This window comes from Chiloscyllium punctatum, chromosome 10 (assembly GCF_047496795.1).
Source record: "Chiloscyllium punctatum isolate Juve2018m chromosome 10, sChiPun1.3, whole genome shotgun sequence".
NCBI lineage: Eukaryota > Metazoa > Chordata > Chondrichthyes > Orectolobiformes > Hemiscylliidae > Chiloscyllium > Chiloscyllium punctatum.
Window position 1 is genome coordinate 76782615 of NC_092748.1, and position 21527 is coordinate 76804141.

Consider the following 21527-nt stretch of genomic DNA (forward strand, 5'->3'; position numbering starts at 1 on the left):
AATACCTTTCATACCTTCTGATTTATTTTCTTCCCCACATCCTGACTGCTGCTAGGAGGCCTGTATACGACTCCTATTAGGGTGTCTTTTATCTCTGCAGTTCTTCAACTCTACCCATTCAGAATTTAAGCCTTCTGACTCAATATCACTTCTTGCTATCGATTTAATTTCATTTCTTACTAACAAGGTAATCCAGCCCACTTGCCTGCCCTTTCGATAGGATGTGTGAGTCTTTGATATTTAGTTCCCAACCTTGAGTCCCTGGCAGCCACATCTATGATACCCATAACTTTGTACCTGCCAATTTCAAACTTTAACCTTCGCTGAATCCTCCCCACATTGACTTTTTCCATAAGTTTTCATGCAACTAAGCCAACTTTCCCAACACAATTTAAAGCTCTATCTACAGCCCTAATTATGCAATTCGCCAGGACGCTTGGCCCAGCATGGTTTACGTAAAGACCATCCCACCAGAACTTCCCTAGTGCTGGTGCCAATGTGCCATGAATTCAAACCCTTACCAGTTGTTAGGTAAGGGGTAAGGAAATGGCAGGAAAGCAGATTTGAGAAATATCAGATCAGCCATGATCCCATTGAATGGTAGAGCAGGCTCATGGGGCCAAATGCCCTACTGCTGTTCCTAGTTTTTAGGCTGTATAAAATCTCTAAAATGTTGTGCTCTTCAAGTATAATTGGTGTTTGTAGCAAAACTGTCAGATTTATGCTCTCTCAAACTATTAATTTCAATACTACACAATGTATTGAAACTCATTCTTTACTGTTCATATTTTTACTTTATTTTCTTTTGTGCCAACTGTTCTCTGCATTAATCCTCAGTTAATTCACAGTACTAGCAATGAAAAAACACCTTTAAGTTAGACTCTTTATTCATGCTATACAAGTGATTCCTACATGAGAGAGAAGAACTGCATAGATACCAAATGTGCAGCATAACTGTGATATCATTGTACTGATTTTTCAAACTAGAAGTACAAACATGACTCTGTCATAAAGTTGATTAATTTTTATGTAAGTTTATAGGAAATTTAAAAAAGCATGTTGTAACATGGCATATATTCCAGACCATACTTTCCTGTGCCTTTAAAGACAATTACATGGCATCACAGCAGGTTGCATTTTGGTATCTAAGTACCTGCCTCATTTTTGTAAGGAGTTAGTCTTAGCGATTTTTGAGAGTTAGTCTTAGCGATTTTTGAGAGTTAGTCTACTCAATCTGTGATAAAAGTGTGTAATGTACAGACACATCAGTAATCACTGAAGCCAGACTATGGGCAGAATTGACCAGAAACTGAATTGGATGAGGCATATAACTACAATGGTTACACGAGTGGGTCAGGGTCAAGGAGTCCTGCAGCAAGTAACTCATCACCCGATGCCCCAAACATGTCCAACATCTACAAAGCACAAGTTAGGCCTGTGATGGAATATATTCCCTCCTTGCCTGGATGAAGGCAACTTCAACAATGCAAGAACTTGACACCATCCAGGATGAAGCAACTAGATTGATTGGCATCCAGAAACATTCCCTGTCTCCACCACTGATGCTTAGTAGTAGCAGGTTATAACATCTACAAGATGTGCTGCTGAAATTCACCACAAATACTTAGACTATGCTTTTCAAACCCATGTTCATTTCTATTGTGAAAGACGAGGGCAGCAGATACTTGGAAACACCACCATCAGCAACTTCCCCTCCAAGCCACAGACCATCCTGGTTTGAAAATACGATGTTATTCCTTCAGTGCTACTGAATCAAAAATTTGGAACTCTCTCCCTATCACATTGTGGGTCTATCTATAGCACATGGACTGCACTGGTTAAAGAAGACAGCTCACCACCAAATCTTCAAAATCAACTCAGGACTGGGTCAGAATTTATTGTCAGTGACACCCACATCTCATGTATGAATAATAAAAAAAATCTTATAGGGCACTGAATGACATGGGATATGTCAAGAAACATTGCAAAATCATGCAAAACATTTGTCAAAGACTATTTCAATATCAGGAGCAACCTACTACATCTTTTAACTAAGTGCCAAGCATCAAGGAAAGATTCTCACAAGGCAATGGCAAGTAGTCTATTATTGTTGTGTGACCTTATTGACTGCAGAGTTTGCCTCAATAATGTGCACCTTTCTACTGTACCATACATCACAATTCTCGAGATGGAAGACAGAGCATATATCTGGTTCCTATACTTCAACTCACAGCTTACTCCAAACGAACTTATCTTTCAGACCAGGCACCAATATTTCAGGCACACACTATGTGCACATTCACTTCACATCCATGCTTAATCCCCAACCATACACAGCAATAAAAGGACAAAGAAACCAAGGAGACAGCAGTCTCAGGGATAAAGTGAAAAGATACATGATACAAATGTGTTACAATTGGAAACTGGATATTTTTAAAAGGTCAAACTGTTATTATGACCAATTTTTACCTGAAGGTCTAATCCAATCCTATTTTCTATCAGGACCTCCATCCATATATTTTACCAGAAGCTCAACTCCCAATCTACTAAAAAATTCTAAATCTGTCATACATGGAACAAAGAACTGCGCAATACATTAACATGCCCTTCAGCCTGTCAAGACTACATGACACATGATGTCTTTCTAAACTAAAAACGTTCTGCCTCTGTGTGGTACTTATCCCTCTATTTCCTGCTATTCAGATATCTGTCAAAATGCCTCTTAAACATTGCTATTTTATCCACCTCCAACACTTCCTCTGGCAGCACATTCCAAACAATTACCACCCTCTGGATAAAAGATTTGCCTTTCAACTCCTTTAAACCTACATTTAACTTTGACCTATGTACCCTAGTAACTGACATTTCTACCTTGGGAAAAAAACACAATGACTATCTATGTCTCTCAATTTTGTGAACTTCCACAAGGTCACTCCTCATTCTTCAAAGATCAAGTGAAAACAAACTAAGTTTGTCCAATCTTTTCTTATAGATAATACCCTCCAAACTAGGCAACATCCTCAAAATGGGCGAAACTGAGGACTGAAGATCAGAGTCAAAATTAGAGTGATACTGGAAAAGCACAACAGGTCGGGCAGCATCTGAGGAGCAGGAAAATTGATGAAGGGTTCCTGCCCGAAACATTGATTTTCTTGCTCCTTGGATGCTGCCTGACCTGCTGTGCTTTTCCAGCACCACTCTAATCTCAACATCCTCAAACTGTAACTGTACCCTCTCCAAAGCCTCCACATTCTTCTGGTCGTGTGACAACCAGAACTGTATACAATATTCTGCCATTCTGGCTGAATGATTCCCCAAGGATGGCACCCAAGAATCTGTTTGCATATTAATGAGCAAGTAATTGCATGACAAATGGCTTCCCAAGCCACGGCAGATGGACTGAGATGACTTGCACTCAACCAAACATTTTCACAAAAAATGAGAACCCACGTGCAGAGGTGCACAAAACATTGTGCCAATATAACCATGACTTAAGATGGAATATTGGAGCAGATAAATAAAAGCCTAAATCAATAATGTTACATTGGTTGAGATGGTTTTTAAGAAATTAGTCCTAGTGAAGATTCGACTAGACTTGATCATATTACTCAAGATGTACTAATCTTATGACTGTGTGCGTCTAAGGTGCCAAGCAAGTGCTTGTAGCTATTGGTAACAGCAGTCAAATGCAATTTGAATCAAGTGGTATCTTAGGGCTATCAGACTTTCTTCTTGATTCATTTAACTGTCAAATATCCTCATCAGAGCTGCCATTGAACATTGCCTTCAGAAAATAGTATTGAGGGAAAATTGTGAAAAATGTTGTGAAATGAAATCGAGAACACAGAATTATATCAGCCCAGAGAAGAGTTATGTTGGTAACATTGGCTCTGAAAACTGGCCTTGCCTCTCTCAGGGTAAAATTATCTGAATGCACAAAATATGGCAACATGTATTTGCTCAAGAATTATATCAATCAGCTCACTGAATTGACATAATTCTTTAGATGCTTTCTTCATATTGGATCATTAAGAATAGTTTGTTTATTTGTTGGTGTGCTATCTTTTTATTATTTGGGCTGCTTTAAACTCAAATTTTGAGTCTGCACTCACCAAATATTTCTTAATTTCAGATTTTAAACATTCAGGCAATGAAAGCTAAATCTAAGAAATGTTTGTTAAGCAATAAGGGTAAGACTTAAAGATGGGAAGCATCTTTATTGGCTCACTTTGATACTTAATTCTTGATTCAGCCTCAGACACAAAGCAATACGTGATCTTCTCTCTTGTTTTGTTACTTTTGTGAACCAACTGGAAAGAAGTCTCTTCCTTTCAGTTTCAGAACTGGTATGTACTTTGACTAATGAAAGCTGGTCCTTAGTAAGCCTTTGAAAGGTACATCCTTGCCTTGTGATCAGTGGTGTTCTTGAATGCCAATTATCTCAGGCAGCACATAATCAATCATTAATTAGTTTAGGTGGTATGCAGTCAGTTTCTCAATGGTTTCCTAAGGATGATTGTCATCTGATAATGTCACTTTGTTATCCTCCCTTTCATAACAGCAATTTCTGTTATTTCATTAAATTGTATGATTTTCTGCTAAGATAATGGGGATCCTAAGATAGTTTCATTTCCAAATATTTGAGATATGAGAATATATGATATCAGGTATGGCTGAGTAAGTTGTGACCTCATCATTCCTCATGCCTTAATTTATTTATAGATATTAATGTTCTATTATGGTAGAATTCCCATTAAACTGGGGTATTATCAGGGTGTTTTAATTCAGATAACTGCTTGTTGATGTGGAGTTCTATGGTGCGTGTTGATGTTTGGGATGAGTTAGTTGCCAATAGCTAAAAGAGAACAAGGTTTCATACAGCCATAAATTAATATAGAAATTACAAAGTTACTTCTTACATAAAATCTATGCAAAGTGTGTATAAAGTCAAAACATAAAGATAATCCCTGGGTGAAAGTTGATTTCATAGGATACACCCATAAAATGCAATTAATATATTTTCATAAGTAAAAGAAGTTCAAAGAAGCACATTACTATAAAGATTGATTCCACCATTTGTTTTGGAAGTTTACAGAATCAAAGGAATTCATTGGTCTGTTATATTTTTTGAATGGAAGTGATTACTTCTTTTTATAACACACTGTTTGTTAAAATACTAAACAAATAGATTTGAAAGCTTGAAACTTCACAACTATTCCCCTTCCACAACAGATCTTTAAATCTTAAGTATCAAATTATCAAACTTTGACATGTGATAATTGTTGGAGAATGAGGTCCCATCTGAATCTATTCAACTTTGACAGACTTCACAAAGTAAAAGATAATGTCACCATAGTCCTACTTTCTCATTAGACAGAGATGACTGGTGGTAGTTTAATCTGAGGATCACCATGCCTGAGGCGAGGGAAAGGTTGAGACGGAGAGAAGCCTCAACTAGAGAAAGATTTGAACTCACACAATTGGCATTATTCTACATTGCAAACAGGCTATCCAACCAACACGATATAGATCAGTGAACAGCTACTTACATGAAACAAAATTGCCTTATACATTGCTTTAGATTATAGGTGGCTCTAAAATAGTGATCTTAGCTACCCCCATCATATTTGTAGCTTAGATTCAAAGGAATTTTGACATCAAAAAAAAAGGTCACGGTTCTTTGAGTTCTTCCTTTGAGCAATTAGGACTAAAGAAATTTTAAAAACCCTTAAAGGTCCTTATTTTCAAAAGCATCAAGAAAGACAATAAAGAAAGCAAGAGAGAAATGAAGAAAGGAACAGAAGAGAGGAAATAGAGAAATGAAAACAGGAAGGAAAATAAAGGAAGAACAAAGAGAGGAAGAAAGATTATGAGAGAAAGAAAAAAGAAAGTAAAGAAGGCTTGGATTTAAACAGGACCTTTCAGTACCTTGGGTTTCCTCAGAATGTTTTATTACCAATTAGGCACTTTTTGAAGTTTAGCCATTTCTGCAATATAAGAAAACATGACAGCCAATTTTCTAACTCCCACCGGCAGCATTGTGAATTACTAGGTAATCTATTTTATGTTGCTCGAGAGACACTTGGCCAGAATACCTGGGAAAATTTCCCTGCTCTTCTTCAGATTTTGCAGGGATAATTTATGCCTGTTTGAAAGAATAGGCAGCAAGTAGGCCTTCTATTAATACCACATCCAAAAGGTGGCACTCTCTTATTATCATTAGAATGTCAGCTGAGATTTTGTACTAGAATGACACTGAAGTAAAAATGGAACTGAAAACTTTATGGCTCAGAATGAAATAGTGAAATACTGTGCAGTGGGGAATAGACTGCTGTCTTGACCAACTTTGTGACTCCTAACATAGAAAGAAAAGATTTTCCTTGACAGGTACCAGATCAAAATGAAAGAGTTGGCTTGTCTTTCAAAATTTGTCAAAGCCAAGCCTCCACAGTGGAGTAGGCGTGTAAGAACTTGCAGTGATTAAAACATTAATTTTACCATTTTTTGAAATCTGGAGTGAGAAGGCAAGTTAAATTGATCAAATTGTGCATTGGGCCTTCATCACTGGATTAGCAAGAATATAATGAGGTTGAATTAATTTGATATTGTACACTGAGCACAAGAATGCTTAGAGCAGATCTTACTGATATATTCAGGAGTCTAACAAGTTAAATAGTTTCAAACGTAATGCAAAAGATTAATGGGGTGAAAATTGAGGAAGATGGGTATGTAATAGCACATTGCCATGAAGATCCTGACTCTAAACAAAATACTGTCGCACATATTCTAATGTAATCATTAACTCTGCAACAAAAAGGCATGAATATAAGCTGTGAAAAAGGAATTCCATGGGTGATAGTAATGTCCACAATCAAGCATTTGCTCTTTTTGATCAAATATGCCGTGTTCCTGTGTGTTCAAGTTGTCTCATCTTTTAGAGTTCTAGAATTGCAGAGTTAACAGGTTATACTGAAATCACAAAATTATTACAGCACAAGAGGAGGCCATTCAGTTCAACAGGCTTTGAAGAAGCATTTTACTTCATACCATTCTCCTACCTATCCCCATAGATTTTCACATTGTTCCTTTTTAAATAGCAATTTAAATTTCTCTGCAATACTTCGATTGAACTTGCCACCTCCAAAATGTCACCTTGCATTGTAAGATTATATTTAAAATTGAATGCAAAGCATACATAAAACAATAATAAAGTTGTAAATGTAATTCACAATTTGAGCTTTATTTACAAAATTTTAAACGATATTCATTGTAATGTGGACCTGCAGAATTTCTGTTGAATTCCTGGCTGATTATAATGCTGGAATCTCAATCATTTATCAATTAGTTTTACTCAAACAGCAATGTTTAAAACCTGATTGCCAATGTTACAATGATTACATGCCAAACAACAAATTTGTCCTTTAAAGTTAAAGATGCAATATTAGTGCAGTATTGTGTTGAATGCAGTAACTCATTTAAGAAGCAAATGCTTGTTGATGCATAATTCTCTTAGTTGTTCAATCCGCAATTGAATACTTGATCCCAGTCGGTTGTTATTGGACTCTAGCCATTGGTTCAGTTGCTCTTCTCGTTTTTCCCTGAAAATTGCAGATTATCACTAGTTAGCACAGTGAGAGGCAACATGGTGGATAGATAATTACAGGTTCCCTGATCTCACACAAAACCTTGGGTAAAAAAATCAGTGGAAAACCTAAAAAAATTGTATCTTTGGCATTTCTGCTGATCTTCAAGTGAAGTTGTTGTGGAAGATCAAAACTTCAGAGTACCTTCTACGAGCATGATGCTTCCTCTGTGGGCCCCATATAGTGAGACAACTGGAGGGTTGGTTTGTGTGACCCAAAAGGATCATGTCACTATGCTAATGTCATGCACAAATATCAAAAAGTCATCAATAAATGTGCAGGGAATGTCTTCATTATTCACTTCTGAAGTACCAAGCAGTAGGAAGCAAAATGACTATTCAATGGGCCATTCAACAATTAGTAGCTGAGGCGTTCTTAACTTGCAACTCAGGCAAGGTTGGTGGAAGCACTGAGGAGCGTTGCTGGAAGACTTAGAAGAGTGACCACAGAAATGCTGCAAATTGCACTGCCTTGTATTGAAACGGTAATGTCAAGTGTTCTACAACATGGTCACACAAAGAAGTTAGCAGAAAGGGGACATTTACACTTCCTTTTTAATTAACTGTGAGTACATTGAATTTATCTGAGGGTTTTGTGCCGCAAAGCTTAATGGCATTTCTTCCTGTTTCTTATCAAATTCATCTCATTAACTACGTACCTCCACCTTACAGTGACTGTCTCAAGTGGTTCTGACCCCAAAAGACCAACATTCCTGGCACCTTTGCCATATTTGAAAGGTGGATATGCACCAGACATTCTGAAGCTGGCCTGCTCAGTGACAGACATTATGTATCAATGTCAGAGATGAGGAAGACTAGGAAGATGATGTAGTGATTCTTGGAAATAACCTGGAGATGCTTGGTGGATGCGATGGTGCAAGGTTTTAGAATGGGGAGGGGGGTTCTCTTCCCCGAAGACCAACAAAAGAGGTCCCAGACCATGGAAGACTGGTCCGAGGTTGCCACTGGGTTAATTGTTCTTGACAGTATGGAGGAAAGGTCTGGAGAAGGTCGATGACCTTCTCTGCTCTGTCAGACTAAATTCCAGACTCTTTCTCTCTTTCTTCAAACTCACTATCTCTCTGATACTGCACCCACCTCCCACAGACGCTCATGGTCTGTCATTATTGCCTGCAACGTCATCCCTCACCTGTTCTCACCCATCTCAAACTCCCAGAAAAGTAACTGTTCATGGACTTTGTGTAGCCTAGTCACTCCCTCTGAACACCATTTGATCATATGTATTCACTTTCAGCTCACTCAATCCCTCCCTTTCTTCCATATCAGGTGAAGACAGGCCACAATAGGTCCCAGACTGGTGAAGGGTTGCTAGACATCAGACTGCGCAGCTCCTCAAGGAATCTTCTTTCACATAGAAGAAAAGCAGGACTGCTCCTGCGGAGATTGTCCTGCCAATTGAGTAGGTTCTTTCACAGTAATCTGAATTATATGTGCCATTCATTGCACAACCCTTCCAAACATTCTTTCTACCCCTCTGACCCTTGGAAGTCCAAGCTGAGGACTGTCCACATGCTTCAGGGCCATTCAGACACAAATACCCCTGGAGTCTTTGAAGCAAACCTCCAGGGTCAATGTGCACCACTGCTGAGCAGGCTCCCTTTACCCTTGAAGTGGAATGTAAGATGAGAGTGAAAAAAGGAAAAAAAAGATTTTGAGGGCACTTTAGGGGCAGACATGACTGTACATTGTATATGAGGTATCATGTTTGTCTAAATTTGATTGTTTTTGTAGTAAATCTGTTTGTCTGACTATGTATTGCCTTGAATGTAACTGTGTAAGCATGATGCCTAACTTTATGTCCATACAATATGTACCAGAGAATAATGTTGAGATCATGCTGCTGCATGTGGAAGCAAGATGAACAAGAGGGCAATGGGTTCTGCTGTCACCTTTGCCCCTCAAGATAAAACACCTCTATTCTTTCACTGGCCCCTGTCTCCAAAAGTGTTGGTGTGAATGAATTGCTCAGCAATGTGTGGGTCAGGAACAGTACAGAACACAGGATGCCAATACATTTTAGGGAACTTGAAGATCTGTATCCTGTATGGTGCTTGGGTCTTTTTGTAATGTTGTTTCCCTTTAAAGGGCCACACAAATTTGTGTCTTGCAGCTTGCTCCCATACAGTTAGAGACATTTACACCATCCACCTGGGGGGTTGTCACAGTCATTTCCTTACTGGTTGCATACTTTTGAATTTAACACAATGGAAGTGACGATTGATTTTACTTCCACCTCTATGGTGAGGCCACAAACAGCAAGTCCTCTTCGTGATATCCTTTCCCATGAACCCTATGGACTTAACACATAACAGTCCTCACCAATCCATCCAAATGACCCTAGAGCTGTCCACCTAGCACCTAGCACATGAGGTTGCCTGGCTAATTGTGGTTACACTCCAAACTCCTCATGCCCCTTGAAACCACAATGCTCCTGATCATGGACAAACCGCTCTCCCGCATTTTACCAGCACCATAGATAATACAAGGGCAGAGTTCTGCGAAGGGAATATGAACAGTTAGTAGCTAAATTAAAAAACAGAACCAAAAAGGTAATAATCTCTGGATTATTATCTCAGCCACGAGTTAATTGGCACATGATCGATAAGATTAAGTTGGTAAATGCATGGTTTAAAGATTGGTGTGGGAGAAATGGGTTTGAATGCATGGGACATTGGCATCAGTACAGTTCCAATGGGATGTATTTTCATCTGAACTGTGCTGGGACCAGAGTCTGAGTGAATCACATAACTAGGGCTGTAGACAGAGCTTTAAACTAAATGGGGAGGGTGGAGGGATCTGTTATAGGGGAAATTAGAAAACCTAAATTAAAGGAGGAGGTGAGTGTGTAAGTTAGTGATGTTGCAGATGGCTACCAGACAATAAAGGTGAGGGATAAAACAGGTGAATATCTTTATGCAACAAGGAATTATAAAAAAAGTAGGGAAATTTACCAGTTGGACAAATTTAAAAGCTTTGGATCTAAATTCACGAAGTATTTGAAATAATCTGGATGAGCTAATTGCATAGATAGACGTAAATGGGTACAATATAATTGGGATTATGGCGACATGGCTGCAGGGTGACCAGGGATTGAACTGAATGTCCCAGGGTATTCAGTATTTATGAAGGACAGGCAAAAAAGGAAAAAGGTGGGGGAGTGGCATTGCTGTTTAAAGAGGCAATTAATACCATAGTGAGAAAGGATAGTCATAGAGTCATAGAGATGAACAGCATGGAAACAGACCCTTTGCTCCAACTCGTCCATGCCGACCAGATATCCCAACCCAATCTAGTCCCACCTGCCAGCACCCGGCCCATATCCCTTTCCAATTCATAAACCCATCCAAATGTCTTTTAATGTTGCATTTGTATGAGCCTCTACCACATCCTCTGGCAGCTCATCCCATACAGGTACCACCCTCTGTATGCAAAGGTATCTTTTATATTTTTCCCCTTTCACCCTAAACCTATGCCCTCTAGTTCTGGACTCCCCCACCCAGGGAAAAGACTTTGCCTATTTATCCTATCCATGCCCCTCATGATTTTATGAACCTCCATAAGGTGACCCTCAGCCTCCAATGCTCCAGGAAAAACAGCCCCAGCCTATTTAACTCTCCTTATAGCTCAAATCCTCCAACCCTGGTAACATTCTTGTAAATCTTTTCTGAACCCTTTCAAGTTTCACAACATCTTTCTGATAGGAAGGAAACCGGAATTGCACACAATTTTCAAACAGTGGCCTAATCAATGTTCTGTACAGCTGCAACATGACCTCCCAACTCCTTTACTCAATACTCTGACCAATAAAGGAAAGCATACCAAATGTCTTCTTTGCTATTCTATCTACCTGTGACTCCACTTTCAAGGAGCTATGAACCTGCACTCCAAGGTCTCTGTTCAGTAACACTCCCTAGGACTTTACCATTAAGTGTATAAGTCCTGCTAAGATTTGCTTTCCCAAAATGCAGCACCTCACATTTATCTAAATTAAATTCCATCTGCCACTTCTCAGCCCATTGGCCCATCTGATAAAGATCCCATTGTAATCTGAGGAAACCTTCTTGGCTGTCCACTACCCCTCCAATTTTGATGTCATCTGCAAACTTACCAACAGTACCTCTGATGCTCGCATCCAAATCATTTATATAAATGATGAAAAGTAGAGGACACCGCACCAATCCTTGTGGCACTCCACAGGTCACAGGCCTCTAGTCTGAAAAACAACTCTCCACCACCACCTTTGAGCCAGTTCTGTGTCCAAATGGCTAGTTCTCCCTATATTCCATGAGATCTAACCTTGCTAACCAGTCTCGCTTGGGTAACTTTCTCAAACACCTTACTGAAGTCCATATAGATCACGTCTACCACTCTGTCCTCATCAATCCTCTTTGTTACTTTTTTGAAAAACTCAATCAAGTTTATGAGATGATTTCCCATGCAAAAATCCATGTTGACTATCCATAATCAGTCCTTGCCTTTCCAAACACATGTACATCCTATCCCTCAGGATTCCATCAAACACCTTGCCCACCGCCGACTTCAGGCTCACTGGTTTGTAGTTCCCTGGCTTATCCTTACTACCTTTCTTAAACAGTGGCACCATGTTAGCCAACCTCCAGGCTTCTGGCACCTTACCCGTGACTATCAATGATACAAATATCTCAGCAAGAGGCCCAGCATTCTCTTCCTTAGCTTTCCACAGAGTTCTTGGGTACACCTGATCAGGTCCTGGGGATTTATCCACTTTTATGCATTTCAAGACATTCAGCACTTCCTCCTCTGTAGTACGGACATTTTTTCAAGATATAACCATCTATCTTCCCATACTCTATATCTTCCATGTCCTTTTCCACAGTAAACACTGATGCAAAATACACATTTAGTATTTCCCCCATCTCCTGCGGCTCTACACAAAGGCCACCTCTGTTCTCTCCCTAGTTACCCTTTTGTCCTTAATGTATTTGTAAAAACCATGTGGATTCTCCTTAATTCAATTTGTCAAAGCTATCTCATGTCCCCTTTTTTCCCTCCTGATTTCCCTCTTAAGTATACTCCTACTGCCTTTATACACTTCTAAGGACTCACTCGATTCATTCTGTCTATATTTGACATATGCTTCCTTCTTCAACTTAACCAAACCCTCAATTTCTTTAGTCATCCAGCATTCCCTACACCTACCAACCTTTCCTTTCACCCTTACAGGAATATACTATCTCTGGACTCTCGTTATCTCAGAGGAATGCATGGGGGAACTGCAACAACTATTTATTCCTGTCCAGCACAAAAGCAAAATGGGTAAGAGGGCCAATCCATGGATTACAAAGGATTCCAGCTCAGCATCGCCCTCATGACCTGTCCTACCTGCCTATCTTCCTTTCCACCTATCCACTCCATCCTCCTCTCTGACCCATTCACCTATTGTACTCTTTGCTACCTTCCCCCACCTCTGACCTATCACCTCCATCCCCACTCCCATTCACCTATTGTACTCTATGCTACTTTCTCCCCACCCCCACCCCCACCCCCCTCTCATTTATCTCTCCACTCTGCAGGCACCCTGCCTCTATTCTTGATGAAGGGCTTTTGCCCGAAGCATCGATTTTCCTACTCCTCGGATGCTGCCTGACCTTCTGTGCTTTTCCAGCACCACTCTTATCTGTGAACCAATACCTGGTCTGGTATAAGAGGCTGCCCTTGACTTCCTGTGCTGTGACCTGCTAAATAACAGATATGCTGAGGCCCATTATCACATTATTTGTGTTCCTCTCAGTTAAACTCATCAATTCTGACCTACTCTTAGTGCTTATTACAGAACACAGAACATTATAGCGCAGTACAGGCCCTTCAGCCCTTGATGTTGCACCAACCTGTGAAACCAATCTAACCTACACTATTCCATTCTCGTCCATATGTCTATACAATGACCATTTAAATGGCCTTAAAGTTAGCGAGTCTATTAGTGTTGCAGGCAGAGCGTTCCATGCCCCTACTACTCTCTGAGTAAAGAAACTACCTCTGACATCTGACCTATCCTATGTCTATCACAATTATCATTTATTCAGCTTTTATTTCCAAATGGCCTGCTACCTCTAATTTCCTTGTCTACCCACCTCTATGATCTCTCTCTGTGTTCCATCTCCACCTATCTGCTCACTTCTCCCATTCCCTGTTGTGACCCTCTCCACATTCCCCCACCCTGAATTTGGCTTCAGCATGAACACCACCTTTTCCTAGCTACTAACAGTTCTGAAGAAGAGTTACCAGACTTGAAATATTAACTCTGCTTTCTTCCCACAAATGCTGCCAGACCTGCTGAGTTTCTCCGTCATTTTCTGTTTTTGTTTCAGAAGCTAAATCTGCAGGAAACAAGCTTCTCCAAAATCACTGTGTAACCATAGTAATAGTTGCATTTTGTGTCTGAGTAATTGACTTGCGTTTGGACAACACACATGAGTTAGCATTTATCTAATTGATTGAGCTTTCTGTTTCAGCAACAAGGTCTTGGATTGCTCAATTTGAAAGTTTCTTTTCATAACTGAGTTAATTATATACAGGCTTACATTGAGCCTGAAATTGGGAGCTCAACGCCAGTGCAAAGAGATGAATGAAAATAAATTACAGGTCTAGGAAGTCTCCAATGAGAAGCTTGGTGTTCCCTTTCAACCTGTTGTAGCCTCATTGATTAGTTCAACAATGGAATTTCAGTCCTCATATTGCAACTTGTTTCACCTGTAAAACATTGTAGTTACAGCACTGTCACCCGTAGCCAGGATGTTCAAACTATTAAAAGAGATCATTAAATTGCTTTAATTGCCAATTTAAAATTGTTTCAGGGCTCTATGGCTCACAATCTTTCATTAGAAGAGAGAATATCAAAGAATAAAATGAGATTTAAAGAACACACCAATTTAGAAATTATTAATAAAAGTCAAGATTTATTTAAACACAAAGCTGAAACTCAAATCATCAAGCACAGAAATGAAAACATTTTGGGCAATTAACATAATTATTAAGAACTTGAATAATTTAATTTATTTTCTTAAGGTGTCTTCAAAGGACAATTGTCTATCCCCAGGAGTGAATGCCAGTTGGTAGCTCAGTGGTGGCACTAGTAAAGGCAGCCACTGCTGGGACTTCACCTGGAGAAAGTGTATTTTAAGGAAGCATGCAACCCTCCTAACCAGATAATTGGGATTTGGGAGCACTGGGGCCAGTCAGGTAGACCCCAACTTGGTAGGGGCAGTTTGGGTAGTTTATGAGGGCAGGGGACACCATGGGGCTGCCACTGTTGCCTGCAAGTCCCCCTCCTTGAACTAAGGAGGGCCTACCTGCCAGCAATGGGAGCAAGTGCCTCTTACTTGTTTACTTAAGTGGACAATTTAGCCTCAGATGGGAAGGCAATCATCTCTCTAGCACTGCTGGCTAAATGGCATGGCAATGAGAAGATGACAGGTCTTGTACCATATGCCTCCTCTTATCATTTTACACAAACTTCCAAAACCCCATCTCCATCTACCATCCCTTTCCTCGTGAATGTGGTAAATCCAGCCCATTGTTTCTCCCTTGGACTATTCAAAGCAGCATCATGCTTCAGGGTCTAATGCCTGTTTTGAGGAAGTGCCAGTCTTTGGAATGCAGAGGTCAGAAGTTACCAAATTGGCACTTTAGGCATTCCCTGAGGAAATCAGTCATGGTGTTCATTTCTGAAGCTTAGATCCATAGCATTTCTTTCTTTTTGTCCATAAATCAGAAGGGATTGAAATCAGTATCTTTCTTACAGTTGTATTAATGGGATTGAGAAATTGTAACTGATTGTCTTATGGAGAAAATTAAGTTGAAAATGTTTGTGCATCTGATTGGAATATAAAAACATGGATTGCTGGTTTTGACTGAAATGTTTCACATCATGGTCGACATAATATTTTAAATATTCAATAAAGGGTGATTCAGAATATGCAAATCATGTGGTATCCTAAGCTTACTCGTTCGCTTGGAAACTTCTGAGCCATTAGGCAATGAAGGGTAAGCCAGCAGTATTTTGTCATTTTTTTTGGCTACTATTGACAGAGAACAAAATTGGGAGAGAATGTAAATTGTTTGATTTGTGAATATGATTTTGTCTATTAGTTTAACTAAATGTTCTTTATGTAATTATTCAGGTTCTTAATAATTATGTTAATTGCCCAAAATGTTTTCATTTCTGTGTTTGATGACTTGAGTTTCAGTGATGTGTTTAAATAAATCATGACTTTTATTAATAATCTCTAAATTGGTGTGTTCTTTGAATCTCATTTTATTATTTGATATTCTCTCTTCTAATGATAACATTGTGAGCCATAGAGCCCTGAAACAATTTTGAATCGGCAATTAAAACATTTTTTTTTTAAATAATTTGAATATCCTGGCTATGGGTGACAGTGCTGTACATATCATGTTTTACAGGTGAAACAAGTTGCAATATGAGGACTCAACTTCCATTGTTGAACTGGTTAAAAATTTGCAGGAAAATATAAAAGCAGCAGCTGTGTGCAGATCTTAGATATTTCAGACAAAGGACAATTAGTTACCAACTGTTCATGCAATATTTACCTTGTAACGATCTCATCAGTAAAAGATGTTTGTGAAAGATTAGCCTTTAATGGCTCACTGAAAGAAAATAAGACAGATTTGTGATTAATATTATTTCTAAAGAAAGTGAAATCTCAAACAACCCCAGCTTAGCTGAATCCACTCCAGCCCAGGCAACATCCTGAGGAATCTCTTCTGCACCCTCTCAGTGCAATCACGTCCTTCTTACAGTGTGACGAACAGAAATACACACAGTACCCCAGTTGTGGCCTAACTAATGTTACATGCAGCTCCATCATAACTTCTTTCCTCTTGTATTCAATCTCTTGACTAATAAAGTCAAATATCACGTATAGAAAAACAGAAATTGCTGGTAAAGCTCAGCAGGTCCAGTAGCATCTGTGAAGAGAAATCAGAGTTAATGTTCCAGGTCCAGTGACTCTTCCTCAGAACTAGACAAATGTTGGATGCATTATAAGAACTCTGTCTCCTCTAAATGCTTTGTCTATCCTAGTTAATATCAGGCAGGTTGAAATCCCCTATTATTACACTATAATTTTCTAATACTTCTGAGATTTGCTACTTATGTATCTTTTTATCTCTCTATGACTATTTGGTGGTCTATGTATAGTACACTCCCAGCAAAGTGACTGCTGCCTCTAAGACAAAGGAGCAGAAATTAGGCCATTCAGTCCATCAAGTTTGCTCCACCATTTAATCATGAGTGATAAGCTTCTCAACTCCATTCTCCCACTTTCTCCCATAACCCTTGATCCCCTTGACAATCAAGAACCTATCCATCTCAGTCTTAAATCTACACAATGACCTGACCTCCACAGCCTTCTTTGGCAATGAATTCCATAGATTCACCGTACTGTGGCTGAAGAGCTTTCTCCTTATCTCTATATTAAAGGGTCTTCCTTTTATTATAAGGTTGTGCCCTTGGATCTTAGTATCTCCTACCAATGGAAACATCTTCCCAACGTCCATTCTGTCCAAGCCATTCAGTATTCTGTAAGTTTTGATTAGATCTCCCTTATCTTTCTAAACTCCATCGAGTATCGATGCAGAGTAAGCAAATGTTCCTCATATGTTAAGTTTTTCATTCTTGCGATCATTCTTGTGTACCTCCTCTGGACCCGCGCCAGGGCCAGTACATCCTTCCTGAGATATGGGACCTAAAATTGCTCACAATACTCTAAATGTGGTCTGACCAGAGCTTTATATAGCCTCAGGAGTACATCCCTTCTTTAATATTATAGTCCTCTTGAAATAAATGGCAACATTGTATTTGCCTTCCTAACTACCGACTCTGTCTGCAAGTTTATCTTTAAAGAATCCTGGACTAGAACTCCCAAGTCTCTTTGCACTTCAGATTTCTGAATTTTCTCCCCATTTAGAAAATAGTCCATGCCTCTATTCTTCCTGCCAAAGTACATGACCTCACAGTTTCCCACATTGTATTCCAGCTGCTACTTCCTTGACCACTCTCCTAACCTGTATAAATCCTTCTGCATTCTCCCTGCCTCCTCAATATTACCTATCCCTTAACTTATCTTTGTATTATCTGAAAACCTGGCTAAAATGCCCTCAGTTCCCTCATCTTCATCATTCATGTATAAAGTGAAAAGTTGTGGTCCCAACACTGACCCTTGTGGAACACCACCAGTCACCAGCTACCATTCTGAGAAGGATCCTTTTATCCACATTCCCCGCTTTCAGCCAGACTGCCAATCTTTTATTTTTGCTAGTACCTTGCCTCTGACATCCTGGGTCTCTATCTTACTCAGCAGTCTCCTATGTGGTCCCTTGTCAAAGGCCTTCTGGAAGTCCAGTTATATAACATCCATTGGCTCTCCTTGGTCTAACATGCTTGTTACCTCCTCAAAGCATTCTAACAGATTTGTCAGGCATGACCTCCTCTTCATGAAACCATGCTGACTTCATCCTTTTTAACATGCAATTTCAAGTAATTGGAAATCTCATCCTTCACAATGGACTCCAAAATCTTACCAACGACCAAGGTCAGGCTAATTGGTCAGTAATTTCCTGTCTTGTGCCCTACTCCCTTCTTAAACAGGGCTCTACTCATAAGGACCCATTTGAGAAACCTTTCAAATATCAAAACTCTTTACTGCAATAATTGACTTTTTGATCAATGTAGATATCATCTCCTCTATTACAATTCCCATCTCACCTAAAGATTCAATTCCCTGCAGTATTGAGCTGCCAGTACTCCCTTCCTTAACTATGTCTTCATGCTAGCAATAATACTTTATCTCTACCCATTGATCAACACACACAACTCATCAGTCTCCTTGAAAGACTCTTTGCATTAAAATTAAATGCCATCCAGCCTTGTGATGCTACCTTTTGCTTTAGCTTGACTATATTTGCACTGCTTTCTTGATTAACTTGGTTCTTCTTCTTTACTTGTTTGTGCATTACCACCAAATGTACCTCCACTTCTCATCCCATCTCATCCCCTTGCCAAATGAGTTTAAGTCTGACCAACCACAATAGCAAGCCTCCTGTTCCAATGCAGATACAATACGTTGGACTTATATGGATCCTAACTTCTCCAAAAATGATATTAGTGGTCTGGGAATCTAAAACCCTCCCTTCTACTCCAACTCTTCAGCCACCAGTAATTTTTGCTACTGGTTGCAATTTAAATAATGAGGTTCTATACTCACTAGTAAAATTCTCCAATGTCACTGGCACATAGAAGCTTTCTCATACTGATGGGTAATGCCACACAAGTGCCAGGCATAATAATGACTATCTTAAATAAGACAGAATTTAATGTACTTCCCATGACATTTGATGGCATCACCATCACTGATTTCCTCTCTATCAATAAATCTGGGAGTTCCATCGACCAGAAACCAAACTGAACCAGCTATATAAATGCTGTAGCTGAAAAATCAGGTTAGAGGCTGAGAATTCTGCAGCAAGTAACACCTCCAAGTCCTCTCCACCATATTCAAACGTTGAGTTAGGAGTGTGGTGAAATACTCCTGAATTGGAAAAAAACTTGAACAGCATTCAAGAAGCTCAACACAATCCAAAAAAAAAGACAGCATGCATTTTTGGCATCCATCCCCTTTTATACTCACTCCTTTTTCTTCTGACACATAGTTTCAGCAGTGTATGCTGAATGCTTACTCCTAAATGCACTGAGTGACTTTCCAAGGATCTTCCACCAGTCCCTTTCAAATCTATGATCTCGAATGACTACTAGGTCAAGGGCAGTAGACTATGGGAAGCAATTTCCTATTTAAGCCTTACATCATCCTGACTTGAACTACATCATTGTTTCTTCATTGCTGCTGGGTTAAAGTCTTGGAACTACCATCCTCACGGCACTGTGGGTGTACTGGGGACTCAGCGGTTAAATAAGATGTCTCACCACTAACTTCCCAATTAGAGATGGGCAACAAATACTGTCTTGTCAACAGCTACATCTCTGGAATGACTTAGAAATATAACTGAGCCAATTTCAAAAAAGTGCAATATAAGAAAATCTTCCTTCAATATATGTTGGCTTAAAACCTAGTGAGACTATTGCCTACTTTACAATAACTTGAAGGAAAATAAATTACTTTGTTCTGTTTTATTTTGAAACCTAAAATCCTTTAAGATAATGGAGCAAACAACTCAGACTAATTCCATATCAGAGACTTTGGACAGAATCTTCTGCTGTTGCTAGTGATGTGCATGGAGGCTAATAGGGCATTAACTTAGGCAGGCAGGGGTGTACCTAAACCCCACTGCCTTTTTGCCTTTGCTGGAATTGTCCTGCGAGAATACCCATGGTTGACCATGGGACTGACCTTTGACCTTTAGGGAGTGAGATGGGAGTGGGGTGTATTGTTCACCTTATTAAAGGCAGTCAGTGTTTGAAACACTAGACGTGGTGAATGGTAAGCCTGCTGACAGCCACCTCTATATGCTTTTTATTCTGTTCATGTCCCTGTCCTACACTCCTCATAAAACCTACACTGAGCACCCAGCCCTAAAACTCCAATATTATTTACCTGTAGCCTAGCTTACTCTGTAATGCAGAAACTCTGGCCTCCTCTGCAGCATTGCTGTGTGCAAGTCTTAATTCCAGGGAATGTTTCATCTCTGGCCTTGGCACTGCTTCACTGGTTTGTGGCTCAGTGGGCCTCTGTGAAAAGAGACAGTAATGGTCTCTCACCTTTCTCTGGCTGCCAGATGAGACTAATGACATGCCAACAAGATTCCACCATAGACAGTGTAAAAATGGGTTAGGAACTGTCAGACAGCAGTTTGGGCCGTACTCCATTTGGATCATGTGTGGACATATGTGGAAACTACTTCATGGTGTGAATGCTTGACTAGTTGCAAGACAATGAAGGGTGTCAAACACTTACTGGAGAGGGATCAGGCGCTGAGTTGGCACGCTTGCTCATAAAGTATTCATGCACTCATTGGGGTGACAATTCTATCTGACTGTAGGAGAAAACTGATCATAATAGGTTAGAACTTTCCAAGACACCATGAGGAGGAGTCTTGAATATTGAATAGACATTAGCTGATGAGAAGGCATCAGGACTTGTTGATGAAGACAGAGATAGAACTATAGAACATAGAACATAGAACATAGAACAATACAGCACAGAACAGGCCCTTCGGCCCACGATGTTGTGCCGAACTTCTATCCTAGATTAAGCACCCATCCATGTACCTATCCAAATGCCGCTTAAAGGTCGCCAATGATTCTGACTCTACCACTCCCACGGGCAGCGCATCCCATGCCCCCACCACTCTCTGGGTAAAGAACCCACCCCTGACATCTCCCCTATACCTTCCACCCTTCACCTTAAATTTATGTCCCCTTGTAACACTCTGTTGTACCCGGGGAAGAAGTTTCTGACTGTCTACTCTATCTATTCCTCTGATCATCTTATAAACCTCTATCAAGTCACCCCTCATCCTTCGCCGTTCCAGCGAGAAAAGGCCGAGAACTGTCAACCTATCCTCATACGACCTATTCTCCATTCCAGGCAACGTCCTGGTAAATCTTCTCTGCACCCTCTCCAAAGCTTTCCTAAAGTGAGGCGACCAGAACTGCACACAGTACTCCAAATGTGGCCTAACCATATTGATGGAGAGAGCAGAATGTCACAGCCATCTAGTGGAGATGTCTCCAGTCTGGTGTGTGGATATACAGTGAAACACTGTTGAGAAAAGGGTTTGTGCATAACTATTTCATCCTTCACTGCAGGATATTGCAGCAATTAAGACATTAAAAAGCCTGACTTTGCTT

At 39.8% G+C, this 21527-nt stretch overlaps 1 protein-coding gene across 1 annotated transcript in view; it reads right to left on the bottom strand.

Moving 5' to 3' along the window:
- Nucleotides 1–7275: 7275 nt before the first annotated feature.
- cfap221 (cilia and flagella associated protein 221) overlaps nucleotides 7276–21527 on the bottom strand; it is a 212631-nt gene continuing 198379 nt past the window's right edge. Inside the window, exons 24-25 of the mRNA XM_072578328.1 lie at nucleotides 16253–16309; nucleotides 7276–7598 (exon numbers count right to left, since the gene is read on the bottom strand). Coding sequence (XP_072434429.1) covers nucleotides 7472–7598; nucleotides 16253–16309 — 184 coding nt within the window. The 3' untranslated portion in view covers nucleotides 7276–7471. The remainder of the gene's footprint in view (nucleotides 7599–16252; nucleotides 16310–21527) is intronic.